The sequence below is a fragment of the Oratosquilla oratoria genome, chromosome 11, assembly GCF_046742065.1.
Source record: "Oratosquilla oratoria isolate Oo_2021 chromosome 11, ASM4674206v1, whole genome shotgun sequence".
Lineage (NCBI taxonomy): Eukaryota > Metazoa > Arthropoda > Malacostraca > Stomatopoda > Squillidae > Oratosquilla > Oratosquilla oratoria.
In genome coordinates this window covers 43,728,250-43,743,438 of record NC_134787.1, presented here as the reverse complement: position 1 = coordinate 43,743,438, position 15,189 = coordinate 43,728,250, and the positions used below count along the sequence as shown (strand labels likewise).

General features: G+C 40.1%; 2 protein-coding genes across 2 annotated transcripts in view; one reads left to right on the top strand and one right to left on the bottom strand.

The window, feature by feature from the left end:
* Window positions 1-613: 613 nt before the first annotated feature.
* LOC143030033 (uncharacterized) lies at window positions 614-1,435 on the bottom strand. Its single transcript, XM_076193238.1, has 2 exons — window positions 1,401-1,435; window positions 614-1,264 (listed from the first exon to the last, which is right to left on the bottom strand). The coding sequence occupies exons 1-2, from the start codon at window positions 1,404-1,406 to the stop codon at window positions 614-616; spliced, it is 657 nt and encodes a 218-aa protein (XP_076049353.1). The 5' UTR covers window positions 1,407-1,435.
* A 9,352-nt stretch (window positions 1,436-10,787) lies between these two features.
* Window positions 10,788-15,189, top strand: part of LOC143029766 (uncharacterized) — a 55,948-nt gene continuing 51,546 nt past the window's right edge. The window contains exon 1 of the mRNA XM_076192681.1: window positions 10,788-11,124. The gene's annotated coding sequence lies outside the window, so the exon portion shown is untranslated. The remainder of the gene's footprint in view (window positions 11,125-15,189) is intronic.

The following is a 15,189-nucleotide window of genomic DNA, read 5'->3' as shown; positions in this document are numbered from 1 at the left end:
TCTCCTTCTTGGTCCTGCTCCTCGTGGTCTCCTACTGTCCCGGGCCCTCCCTCCGTGGAACTGGGAGGGGAGGGGGGGGGGTCCGCCCTCAACGGCAGACGGCCGTAGTAGCGTGTCTCCTGGTCCCTCGTGGACTCCTTTTGTCCCGGCGCCCTCCCTCCGTGGAACTGGGAGGGGAGGGGGGGGGGGGTCCGCCCTCAACGGCAGGCGGCCGTAAGGTGTGTGCACTTCTGTCCCGAGCCCTCCCTCCGTGGAACTGGGAGGGGAGGGGGGGGGGTCCGCCCTCAACGGCAGGCGGCCGTAAGGTGTCTGCTTTCTCCTTCCGTCCTGATGTCCTCTTATACATCCGGGAGGGTGAGGGAGAGTGGGTGGGCATGGCTGTGCGCATGCGCACAGCAGTAGACCTCGTAGGGACAGTTGGCAACACTGCCCCCAAGATGACCTGACGCCACCTCTCGGCTCTGCCAGGTGTGCTGGGTCACCACCGCCACCAAGCCTCGTCTCGCCAAATCACGTGGTCGACGGATGATTAGGCGTCCGCGCCAGCAGCCTCCCAAGTCTCGTCACGTGATCAGTGGATGATGCGTCCGCGCCGACAGTCTTCCAAGTCTCGTCACGTGACCCACGTGACAGAGAGAGAGTTGGGGGGAGAGGCTGTGGAGGGTGGGGACAAGCTGAGCGTCCTGGACCTCGGTGAGGCAGACCTCTTTTTCGAGCGAGATTTCCTGCCGGGTTCACGTGAGTGAACTAGGGAGGAAGACGAGTTCGTGGGGGTGCTTGACAAAGCAAGCCGTAAGGGTTTTAAGGACCCTTGATGGTCGGATGTATGGGGCTGCCGAGAGGCCTGAGGACGCTCGGGGACACCATACTCCGTAACATCAGACTCGTCCCCTTGTACTCCGAGAGGCCCAGGTTGTCCACCAACGGAAGTCTCGGAGACATAGGGAGACGGATGGCGAGGGCGAACGAGGCCCAATTCCACGCCTAACGCCGGATCCGCCCACACCAGGGGGGGGGGGTCGTCAGCGGATTTCAATTTCCGAGCTCTGCGCCATGCCTCCCGAAGAAGTTCGAGGGCGGCTAGCTTGGAACGGGTTTTGGGAGGAGCAGCACGAATCTCCTCAACCCGCGCTTTGCACACAACGCAGGCTAGGGGGTTAAAGCCAGCTTGTGAGAAACAAGGGGCATGGCGGGAGCAGAGGTCGTGGTGGCCGTCTGACGAGATCCTGGCTGTGCAGCCGGATTCCACACACAAGCGTTTGGTCTGAAAATAGAATAATGATAATCATAGAAGGGGTGTCCCAAAGGTGTCTGGACACAACACCGAAGGGGAAAAACTGCAGGAGAACAGGTAGGGCTCCCTACGAGAACACACGAGCACGAGCAGGAACCAGACTTACCGGCATGAAAAGAAGGTGGGTTGTGGAGTGACCGACTCGTCTGGTTCCGCGATGCTAAGTGACGCGACGTCCGGCTCGAGCTAGCCGGGTAAGAAGGGAGGGAATAGGGAGGGGGAGGTGGGGTCGACAATGCGCATGCCTGCACAGAGCCGGGAATTTTAAATTTCCGATGATTTTGGCGGAAAATTCAAACCACACTCAACCTTCGGGAAATGGCCATATGACCAGGAGTGTGGTATGGGATTATCGCTATAGCTTCGCTGTGCAGGTTTCTTTCAGCCGATAATTAAGGTGTTTGCTTTTGCATTGTTGTTCTTCGTGCGGTGAATTGCGTGCATGAGCCCACAGATTGTTTCATTTTTCAGACTGTTCCTCTGGGATGTTTTGGTTAAATTTAGTTTGCTAAAAAAACTTTCAACAGATGCATTTGTAAAGGGCAGCGACAGTAAGCTACTGATTACAGTTTTTAGGTTGGGAAAGCAGATAATTCCAGCTGCATTTCTTTTGTTGAAAACCATGTTCCTGTACTCATCACAAGACATATGTTTAGATAACCCATCTACTAAATAGTGAGATCTCCACTCATCATCTAGTTTTTGCTTGACTACAAATTTTGTTAATTGTGGTAAAGCATTAATTACATCCACAAGAGATTTAGGAATAAGCTCCACAATTTTAAAGGGCCAAGGAGTTACTGGACAGAACATTATCATACCTGTCCATCATATATATTCGTTATTTGTCAATGTCGAAAAAAAATATATTCTAAATTGGTTTTGTTCTAAAGGAATGTGAATGTGTCTGATTGCCCTAGATTCTCTATTTGTACCCCAAAATTTGCCCAATTACCCTAAAAAAAACATTACCCTAAACTCTACCCCAGCATAGGCTTGATTACCCTAAAATAGGGTAATTACCCTAAAAGTGGAAGCACTGCGTGCAGCCTCGATGCAGTAGCGGATCCAGGAGGAGGAGGGTGTGTGCTAACGTGAATTTTGGAGAGGTAGATGACACTTTAAGGGGGTGTCTGCAGGCGCGGATCCAGGGGGAGGGGGTTGAACCCCCCCCCCCAAATTTGTTCTTCCATGAATCATTGTAAGGATGACATTTAATCAATTCTAGTACTTTCTGATGTTTTGCCAGGTCCGGGGGTTAAATAAACTGACAGCATGTGTGCGGTATTTGGGCGGAATTGTGCTGTGTTTGGCATTTGTTTAATTCAATTTATCTGTTTTGTGCTGCGCGTGTTGTAGGGTTGCCAGGGTTGTGTCTCAGTTGCGCTGAAAAGGGATAGAAAGGAGATATACCACGTTCGTTGGCCGTTTAACATACCTTTATTGTCACCTATATGATTGTTTTGTGTTGTGTTGTCCATGTGCACTAACACTACACACGGATCCTGCAATAATTTCTCTCTATGCGAGAGTATACGCGTGCCAGTGCCTTATCATTGACTAGCACAAGCGTGTAACAATATAAAACGAATATACATTCTTTTATATATGTCTAAAATACAGAAAAATCTGAAAAACATTATTAAGTTAAGTATACCACAGACTTCTGATACATCAGACTACTCAGAGGAAGGAATTCAGGTAAGCCCCCCCCCAAAATTTTTATCCTGGATCCGCCACTGGGTGCCTGTTACCTGAATTTTGTCAATATAGATGACGCTAAAAAATGTACTTTGAAGCATGGATACGATTATTATTAATATAAACTGAAGTACATATTTTTTCTTTATTTTATTTTTTCAGAATATTGGGCAAAAAATAATACTTGGTCTTACATTATAAAGATCCTCAGCGATGTGTTGAATATATCTGCCACTGTAGCACTGCTTTCTGTCATGTACCGATGTAGCCTACACGTGGCAAGTTTCTCGACCTCTACAATGATGGGGCTTCAGCCCCCTCAGCCACCCAATGGATCCGCCACTGCCATGGTGATAATCCTGTTTTGTTTTGCTTTTTATTTTGCAATATACACATAAAATTACAATGTTTAGAAATGGTGAGGATGGCACAAAAAAAAAACACGATATTTTTTTCCATTGTGGTCTTCTTTAATGACGATCATACATATTTTTCACATACATACATACATACATATACCAAGGCTTTTTTCCCCTTACAAGGGGGGTAGCCAAAAAGGAAAAGGCATAAAATAATTCCCACCCATTCCATCCCTGAATACACTCCACACCCCTCCACCCTCCCTCTTATCTTAGCACCTGGATGACGGGTCATCCCTGCACCTTGTCCACTGCCCTGGGTCAGAGGCAGTGTCGCAAGACACAGCATATCCACAGTAAGGCCTCTTCATTAAATCGGCGACCCCCCTCTCCGTCCCCCCCATGCATAAAAGGAGAAGACGGGGAGAAATCCCTTCGGACTGCGTCAAATTTTGCTCACTCATACTACCTCACCCCCCATCCCCCCGTCCATTCCACCCCATACATCACAACATCATCCATATACAACCATTCTCCATTCACCCCTGTCTTCTGTCCTCTCCCGTCCTTCCTCAACAGACATTCCCCTCTTCCCCAAAGCCCCCTTCACCCCATCCATCCACCTCATCCTAGGACGTCCCCTCATGTTCACTCCCTCCACATCTGCCTTCCATACCTCTTTTACTAGTCTTTCTTCACTCATTCTTTCCATGTGTCCAAACCATCCTAATACTCTTTCATCAACCCTATCTCCCAACTCCCTTTCCACCCCTGTTCTCCTCCTCACCTCCTCATTTCTCACTCTGTCTAGCCTAGTAACCCCATCATACTTCTCAGACACCTCATCTCAAACACATTCAAACTCCTTCTCTCTTCCTCTCTTATGTTCCATGTTTCTGCTCCATACAGTGCTGTTGGCACAATCACCCCTTCACACAGTCTCCTCTAAGCATCCATTCCCAAATGTCTATTCCTCATTACACTTTTTAATCCACCAAGGCATTTACTCGCTTCTCTCAATCTACATTCTACCTCCACCTTCACTCCCCCTTTTCCTGCCACATTTGCACCCAAGTATCTAAAACTATCCACTTCCTCCAGTCGCTCTCCCTTAATGCTCACTTCCAGTCTGCTGCCACAATAACAAAAAATCTGAGCCTATTACAAGAAAATTACATTTTCTAATATCACTTTAAGTTTTTACATTTTCCCTTCACGATATATAAACCATGCAAAGTAATTATTTTTGTAACGGTTCCTTCCCCAACATTGGATCTTCCTACTTCGGAACTACTACACTAATCTAACCTAACTTAATCTAATCTAACTTTCTACGATATAGTTTTCAATAATCAGAAGTGAATATAGAATGCACGGACAACAGCAGCGTCAAAATATTGTGGACGAAACGCGAAATCACTCGCAGAGGAATGAGGAAACTCCGACCTATAGGCTACCCGAAGTCAGATGGACCAGCGGAGAAAGAATTCTGTATTTGCATATTTGATTAATTGGGAACTTTGATTCAGCCACCCCTCTAATGAAGGGGAAAATATTTTGGCACACGCTCCCGCGTGCGCGCTCGCACACGCACACACACACACACACACACGTCGGTCGGGGTGGCAGCGAAGTCTGGACTCCGGTGAAATCTTCAAAATTACGAGGATCACAACGGCAAGGAAGTACCTGTGTTGTATTAATAGGGAAGGGGAAAACTCGTGGTGTAGTGGGAAGGTGAAGAAAAAGGAGAAGGGGAGGGATTACTGAGGAAAATGGAAGGAAATGAGGAAGGGGACGAACGGGCCCCGGATCTTAGGAGAAGCAGAATACACAGACGAACAACAAGGAAGCAGAGGTGTCAAGAGCAGAAATATAGATAATAGCAGCTCAATGGAAAGAGAAGATAACTGTTTTTATGGATTTAATGAGGGAGGAGGTGACAACCTCCCCCGACTAGTAAATCTAGAGGAGAAACTAAAAAAATGAACGAAGAATGGGAGGTTAGGTTTGACCAATTAACTCTAGTTGCCGAGAAAGTTGATAAACTGGAAGAACTAAGGAAAGAGAATCAAAATCTAACTAAAGAAATAGAAGAATTAAAAAGACAGTTAAGAGAAGTAAAGGAAGAGAATGAGGAATTAAAGAGGAATAATAAAGAAAATAAAGAGTCCATAGCAAAAGAGGTAAGTGGTTGGAAAAAAGTACAAGAGAACAATAAAATGGAATTTAGAGGTATAATGGAACAGCAGATGAAAGAACAAACTAAGGACACAGTTATTAAAGTGATGAGGGAGAAGGAGAATATAGTAAGAGACTTAGCAGATAAAAAACAAACAAACGTATAATTATATTAGGAAATGGAAGAGAAGTGTAATCAAAATAGGACCACAAGAATGAATGAGGAAAAGGAAAAAGTAAATAATATATTAGAAGTAGTTCAAGAAGATGAACCAGAAATAGGGAAACAAATAGAAGAAATGTATAGGCTCGGGAAATACAATACAGATAAGACCAGACCAATTAAGGTTAAATTCAGGTCACAAACGACAGCAGAGAATATCTTAGTCAAAAGAGGGAAACTAGCAGTCAGTGAGCAATATAAAAAGGTATGGATAAAAAGAGAAATGAATAAAGAGGAAAGAGAGGAAAAGAAAACAAAAAGACTTGAAGCTGAGGAAAAAACGAGAAAAGAACAGAGTCAGAAAAAGAGAAATTCTATTGAAGAGTAGTGAATATGAAAGTAAGAAAATGGTTCATAGCAGAGAAAACAGAAGGGAAACGGAAAACACAATGAAAGTAGCAGAAAATTAAAAGTGTCTTACACAAATATAGATGGCTTAATAACAGGCTTGAACGAACTGAATGATTATCTGAAGGAAAAAGAACCGGACATAATGGGAATCGTAGAGACAAAATTGAAAGGTCCACTACCACCCAACAATGTAGGACATGGTGCATATAATTATTGGATCAGAAACAGAGAGATAAAACAAAGGGGTGGAGTTATGTTCCTGACTAAGAAGGATGTCAATGTGAAGAATGTCACATATGGAAAGAATACAGTACAGATTATTATGATGGAGGTGGAGGACAAGGATGGGAAGAGCAGGAAGTTTGTAGTAAATTATGTGCCTGCTAAAACGGCCTCGTGGGAAGAGAGAGAACATAAAAGTATGTTAGAAGACACAAGGATAACACTAGATAAGATAATGGAAGATGGAGGAAGAATATTTATGATGGGCGACTTTAATTGTAAAGAAATCTGCTGGGAAGAGATGGCAGTGAAAGGTGGAGACGACCCATGGGGAAATGTACTACTTGATATGATTATAGAACATACAATGACGCGATGGATTCAAGAGAATAAGGTATAGAAATGAGGAAGAACCATCGAGATTGGACCTAATAATCACATCAGAACCTGAAATAGTGGACAAGATTGAATATAAGACATCAATAAGTAAAAGTGACCACATATTGGTTGAACTGGAACTAAATGAGAGAAATACACGAACAAAATAAACAATATAGAGAGGGAAGATTGATGTATGAAAAAATATATAAAATAAGAGAATTCTTTCAAAAAACAGACTGGGAAGGAATACACAAGGAGGAAACAACAGTAGAAGAGAAATGGAACATTTTGATAAAGATTTATAAAGGAGTGGAAAAGTATGTTCCAAGACAAAAGCAAGAAAAAGAATATGCAAATTGCTGGTACAACAAAAGATGTAGGGAGTTAAAAGACAAAAGAGATAAAGCTTGGATAAAATGGGAAAACATATACTAGTTATAGAAATAAATATGTACAAGTGTGCAGAGAAGAAAAGAGAAAATACGAAAAAGATGTCATAGAAAAATGTAAAGATCAACCAAAACTATTTTGCAGATTTGTAAACAACAAAGTTAAAAACAAACAAGATTTAGAGAAACTACGACAAGGAGGAGTTGAATACACAGAGGAAATAGAAATGGCAGAAATTATGAACAAGCATTTTAAATCCGTGTTTACAAATTACAAGGGAGAACATGTAACCTAGAGATATCGAATGGGAGGAGAAAGTCTCCCTATGAAAGAGATAGAAATATCAAGGAATGAAATAATGAAACACTTGAGTAATCTCGATGTCAGAAAATCACATGGACCAGATGAAATAGCAAACTGGATTTTGAGAGAATGCAGGAATGAACTAACAGACAAAATACATAGCCTATATATAGGGGGAAACAAGGAAGACCCTACTAACTATAGACCGGTCTCTCTAACAAGTACGATAGCAAAAATTTGAGAAAAAATGATCAAAAGTATGGGTAAGGCATTTGAAAAAAAAAAACGTACTGAATCCAAGGCAAGTGTTTCTATTCAAGACTAATAGATGTAATACATTAATTTGTGAAAGAATTATCAAAAGTAGGTAAGGCATTAGGAAAAAAAACATCGTACTAAATCCAAGGCAAGTGTTTCTATTCAAGACTAATAGATGTAATACAAGGAAGAGATGGATGGGCTGATTGTGCATTTCTAGACCTGAAAAAAAGCTTTTGATAAGGTGCCACATAAGAAGTTGCTTAAGAAATTAGAAACTGCAGGAGGAATACAGGACAAACTGCTGAAGTGGATGGAAGACTTCTTGCATGAAAGAAAAATGAGAGTAGTGATAAGAGACAAACACTCTAATTGGGATGAAGTGATAAGTGGTGTTCCACAAGGAACAGTTCTGGCCCCAATAATGTTTGCTATATATATTAATGATATGGATAAAGGAATTGAAAGTTATATGAGCTTCTTTGCGGATGATGCAAAATTGTTGAAAAAAGTGAACACTGAAAATCGCTACAGAGTGATCTCAAGAAAGTATGGGAATGGAGTAGGAAGTGGGAGATGGAATTCAATATTAAGAAGTGTAGTATAATGGAATTTGGAAGAAGCAAAAAAGAAAAAAAAAATAGTGGGATCATATAAATTGGGAGAAGAAGAAATAAAAAAAGTAGAAAACGAGAAGGACCTGGAAGTCATTATTATGAATAATATGTCCCCTAAGAAACATACAAACAAAATTTTTGGAGAAACTTATAATCTAACTAGCCAAATTACCCGCGCGTTGCTACGAGTTCATGAATCATCCCCAACCTAACCATACCCTACCTTTCTTTAACCCTTAACCCTAACCAAAATATTTTTTTAAATGAAACATAGTTATCTAAGTACCTGGAGTGACAGGGTATCAGAATATATATGGTTATGGGGGTCTATCTGCAAAACCCTTGGAGGAGTTCGTGAACATACAAACAAACAAATAAACAAGCAAACAAATTGGCAGACAAATGAAAGGTAGTGATCCAAGTACCTTGGGTTATAAGGTTTCAGAATTATATGGTTATAGGGATCTATCTGCAAAAACCTAGGAGTTCGTGAATAATCTCTAACCAACCATACCCCATCTAACTTTAACCCTTAACCCTAACCAAAATACATATTTTTTTGAAAATGAAATATAGTTATCTAAGTACCTGAAGTGATAGGGTATCAGAATATATATGGTTATGAGTTATAATATATATGGTTATGATATGCAAAACCCTAGGAGAATTTCCTTAAAAAACAGACAGACAGACAAATGAAAGATAGTTTTTCAAGTACCTCGAGTTATAATGTTTCAAAATATATATGGTTGTAGGGGTCTATATGCAAAAACCTAGGAGTAGTTCGTGAATAATCACTCACCTAACCATAACCCACCTAACTTTAACCCTTAACCCTAACCAAAATATATGGTTGCAGGGGTCTATATGCAAAAACCTAGGAGTAGTTCGTGAATAATCACTCACCTAACCATAACCCACCTAACTTTAACCCTTAACCCTAAAAAAATATTTTTTTAATGAAATATAGTTATCCGAGTACCTGGAGGGACAGGGTATCAGAATATATATGGTTATGGGGGTCTATCTGCAAAACCCTAGGAGTTTGTGAACAAACAAACAAACAAACAAACAAACAGACAGACAGAGGCTACTACTTTATTATAGTAGATAAGAACAATCAAAGTGGCATTTACATACCTGGATGAAGAAATGGTGAAGAAAATACTAGTCACTTTGATAAGACCAAGATGGGAATATGCAACGACGACATGGTCACCAAGTACAAAAAAATGTGTAACAAAACTTGAAAGAATACAAAGAGCAATTACAAAATTGACACTAACACTCTCAGAACTGTCATTTGAAGAGAGACTAGCAAAACTTGAGCTACAGACATTAGAGCAAAGAAGAGAGAGAGGAGACTTGATAACTATTTATGGAATCATGAAAGGCATAGAAACTATTGATAAGAGAGGATCTAATAAAATGGGTTAATAGAAATACAAGAGGACACGGAAAGAAAATCAAGACAGTTATGGAAGAGATCTGAAAAAGAACAACTTTCCCCACAGAGTAATAGGCATTTGGAACGAGTTAGATGAGAAAGTGGTGTGTGTAAAAACAATACAGTTAGATATAAAAGTTTGAAGTTTTAAAATTCATTTGGCTAATCTTCGTTTCTTCAACCGAACGAAAGGTCTCGTACATTGCATCTCTTTGTAGCTGATGTGGTTTTTGGACTTTGGGTAGATCATATACGGGGTTCTACTCCATTTTGTAGCTCACTTCCTTTCTGGAGCAGTTGTTTGGAACTGTAGTAACCCCTCATATTATTGATACTGAGAATGAGGTGTGCATTCGTATGTGTGTGCAGATGGGGGATGGGCGCTAAGGCTAGTCTTGTTTAAAAAATCACATTCACATAAACTTGCGATTACTTAAACATCAGATTTAATTTACTAGTTTGTTGAGGAAGTGGTATCCATAGATAGATTATAGACTGTGTTCGAATCAGCTACCGATTGACTTAGATTTAAGCCACTGTATTACTTACGTTCCTGCCTCAGAACGCGAAAGGTCCTGGTTCGATCCCCGGTAAGTGGAAAGCACTTTCATGGCTTTTGAACCTCTCTCCACAACGGGGGACATCAGAGGTGCGGTAAACCAGTGTCGCATATATATGCTAGCACCTAATCAGTATGATCGAGCTGGTAACAATGATTGCAGACTTCATTCACAACCAGTCATTCGAATATACCAAAGAAACTTCACAATGTAGCACTTTTCACCATACAGAGAACCTTACCAAACCGAATTAAGCCACCATGATAGATACAGAACCTGTATCGTCCCCCAGGAGATACACTTGTCCTGCAGTGGTCCATTAAGGCCAAACTACTCATTGTTTAACACGTGAGAATGTATCTGTATGAAAACAGAACAATATGTTGCATCGTTATGATATTTTACGTGTGTAGGAAAAATAGTGATTCTAAAATCTACATTAATTAAAAACATAAAGTATCCCAACCAGTAAGTAAACACTGCTGAACTGATAAAGCCTGGTTTCCGATAAGCAGAGCGTCGTTTTTCATACGCCAGTATCTGTGTCTCTGTTAGTGGCAGCGTAGGTGGCTACGCCGTTGTTTTGTTTGATCTTAATTCACACGGATTACTCCATGCACAGAAAAAGAAGAGAGGCATTGCTGCCAAAGGTTGTCACTGGGTCTTCAAAATTCACGGTATCTAGGATGGTGGGCAGTGGATGAATGGGATCAATCTAGATTTCGCAGAACCATTGATAATGGCTCTGGGCAAGAATATTGCTTTCGGCACTGCAGGCTACACTGTCCTCATACACGACGTCTACTCCAAGGGAGTTGGGATTTTCCCAATTAAAAGGTGATTCATCTAGGTTGTAGGATGTGTTCAGGTAAACGAATTGTCCCATAAAAAGTTGACTGTAGGTTTAGAGACACGTATGTACTTGATCATCTGTACTTCAAAAAGGAATTTTTGTGAATATGCGCCACAGATTAGCGCACATACACAAACATATCACACACACACATTATATATATATATATATATATATATATATATATATATATATATAATGTGTGTGTGTGTGTGTTTGCAGAAAAAAAAACACTGGTAGGCCTAAATGAGAAATGTAGTCCGAACGTTTTCGTCTAAGACAGTGGTTCATAACCTGTGGGGAATTCCCCACTGGTGGGGAATGGCGGAGTTGCCAAGTGGGGAATGTGATAACTGTTAGTTAAAAATCTAATATATGCAAACAAGAATTAAGGGCCGTAAAATGGCACAAAAAAGCAAAGCGTATATTTACGTACTAAACACTGCATGGGTTAAAATCGAATTTGTCAAAGACCGATGCTGTGGTGGGAAATGGAGAGTTGGCTCACGAAGTGGGGAATTGGAGAAAAAAGGTTAAGAACCCCTGGTCTAAGACATCTTCAGAAAATACTGTATGCGAGATACAGAGACATACAATATATACTACAAAGATAAAGACATTGTAAGGAATGTGGAAAGTTAAACCACACAAACCTGAGAGAAACCTGACAGAAATAGACAAGAGGTTACCAATTTTAGACATTTTACTGCACAGCAGCGGAAGATATTTTAAATATGATGTTTTTAGAAAACATACTAATGTTCTGTCTTATGTTCATTACTACTCGGCTCACCATGAAAAAATAAGCTTTCCGTTTTCAGTTCTACGTTCCTCAGAGCGCATAGAATCTGCAGTCATGAGGTTTTCAATGATGAGGTGAGCATCAGATCTGAAATATCCAAAGCATTTAGCACACAAATCCCACAATGTAGCCATCAAATCTTACCATAACAGCTCACTGGAGAAATATTAGTTTTGTAAAAAGAACTTCCTAGTGCTTCTCTTTCATCAGAGCATGATAAAACTACCCAGAATCCCCAAGGAACTTGATATAAATGTAATCTTTAAGAACAACAGTGCTGCTAAAAACATCCCAATAAAAAGTCACCATAAAATACTGAAGGATGTGTGTACTCCATTCCTTGTCTGCAATTCAAAAAATACATTGGCCAAACTTGTAAAGACATACAGGCATAAAATTAGTCAACACAAATACAGCGTGAGAAGTGGGCAAATGTCCAGTGGTATTTTTGTCCATGTGAGGGACCATAAATATAATCATTCAATGGACTGGAATGATGTAAATAAAACAACTTCTTGCACTTCCTTGATTGAAAGGAACATCATTGTATCAAACCACATAAAACACACTTTTGATTAAAAAAAAAAGTCTAAATTCAGGTATGTAAAGACTTGATAATTTCATATCAAAGAAAGTTGTTGGATTTTATTCCTCCCGGCCTGTGTAACATTTTGTCTATCATTGAGACCTTGAGCTGAGTACACCACTTGTATGTATTACTCTCAGGTTCGTGTGGTTTAACATTCCACGTTCCTTACAATGTCTTTATCTATGTAGTATATATATATATATATATATATATATATATATATATATATATATATATATATATATATATATATATATATTGTGTGTGTGTGTGTGTGTGTGTGTGTGTGTGTGTGTGTGTGTGTGTGTCTGTACATACTGTATTCCCAGAAGATGTCTTAAATAGACGAAAACGTTCGGACTACATTTCTCATTTACCAGTGTTTTTTCTCAAAATAATTTTCATGCGTTTCTGTGAAATACTGTTTATATATATATATATATATATATATATATATATATATATATATATATATATATATATATATGTATATACAAGCGACCTTCGGTGGTGACTAACGTCACCGCTTTGGCCTGCGGCGCTAGGAACTCGCTTCGCTCGCAGTTTAGCTGGTAAACTAAGATACTCTTCCCTTGAGCCAGAATATTTGTAATCAGGATTGTCCTTTAATAGCTCACCAAACTTTCGAAATGTACGTTGGAAATCATTTATCATAACTATTTTAGGTTTTAATCTTTTTATGTTTTTGTACAATTTTGGAAATAATTCCATATGTTCATCTTTAAGGCCACGGGACAATATCTTATACGCCCATTCTTCAAAATGTCGGGAAACATAGTACCTCGATCAATTCTGTTGGCTCGGCCGGGGGCTTGGCTGCGCAAACAGCGGCCTACGGCCGCAGCTTTCCGCGGTCAAATCCCTCGTTTTCCCCTTCGGCCTCGGCTTCGGGGCGAAACCCCAACACGGGATCACCAGCACGAAGAAGAACGCGAAGAAGAACGCGAGGAAGAAGAACACGAAGAAGAACGCGAAGAAGAACACGAAGAAGAACGCGAAGAAGAACACGAAGTAGAATGAGAAGAAGAATGCGAAGAAGAACGCAAGTAAGAAGAACGCGAAGAAGAACGCGAATAAGAACGCAAATAAGAACGCGAAGAAGAACGCGAAGAAGAAGAAGAAGACAATATCTTATACGCCCATTCTTCAAAATGTCGGGAAACATAGTACCTCGATCAATTCTGTTGGCTCGGCCAAAAACTGACAAAAGTTCCCCAGGACGAAGAAGAACGCGAAGAAGAACGCGAAGAAGAGCGCGAGGAAGAAGAACGCGAAGAAGAACACGAAGAAGAACGCGAAGAAGAACACGAAGTAGAATGAGAAGAAGAATGCGAAGAAGAACGCGAAGAAGAACGCGAAGAAGAACGCGAAGAAGAACGCAAAGAAGAACGCGAAGAAAAACGCGAAGAAGAACGTGAGGAAGAAGAAGAAGAACGCGAAGACAATATCTTATACGCCCATTCTTCAAAATGTCGGGAAACATAGTACCTCGATCAATTCTGTTGGCTCGGCCAAAAACTGACTAAAGTTCCAAATTGAGTGAAGTTTATTTTTAATTATATAATATATATATATATATATATATATATATATATATATATATACATATATATATATATATGCATGTATGTACCTAGTATTTACCTAGTTGGATCTTACGGGAAGGGGAGCGATGCTCGTGGTGCCCCGTCTTTGTATCTCGCAGTGTCTAGTTTGCTCTTAACTTCGTATATAGTTTTTGCACACTAGTTTTGTCCGGTTTGTGTATCTATACATATACATAATTTTCATGTGTTTCTGTGAAATACTGCTAATATATATATATATATATATATTATACATATATATATATATATACATATATATATATGTATATACATATATATATATATATATATATTAGGAGTAGTCCTCCCCTCACCTCTTCTCAGCGTCTCACAACATTAACCCTTACACTGCCGTATTCTTGCGCATTGTTTCATGATTTTTTTTTTAGCTTAGGGTAAAAGCATAATCATTACATTTAGTTTTTGTCTTGCCAAAACGATGTTTACTATCTAATTGATAGAGTAAAAAAAATGCCATGCTTATGCATACTGTTGTTTTGGAGAAATAATACGAAATATTGGAATTATTTGAGTGAAAATGGGCTATTGGCAACTCGACGGCAGTGCTGGAATATGATTGGCTAATTCATGTCGTCATACAGAATTTAGATCTTGACTAATTTCGAGGGGATTATGCCTTTGAAAAACGAAAATGCCTGTTTTGAATAATATATATATATATATATATATATATATATATATATATATATATATATATATATATATATATATAATATACTGCTTCAGGAATTACCTCCACCCCACCTCCTATGTCTAGGCTTTTGTTGAAGAGGATGACAAGAGGTGGTGCAATCTCGTCAGCTGATTCTGTGAGCACATGGCGGGCTGTAAAGAGATGGCCTCATTGAATACTGGAAGCTCTTCCATAACCAGTCCATCATCTCCCTATTCCATCATCTCTTCATCACTTTTCCAGTCACCCATATTAGGGGACCACAGGAATAAAATGATCAAATGCGCAGTTTTTTCAGTATAAGGTCCATCGACCTTTGGAATGTCTTTCCGGATT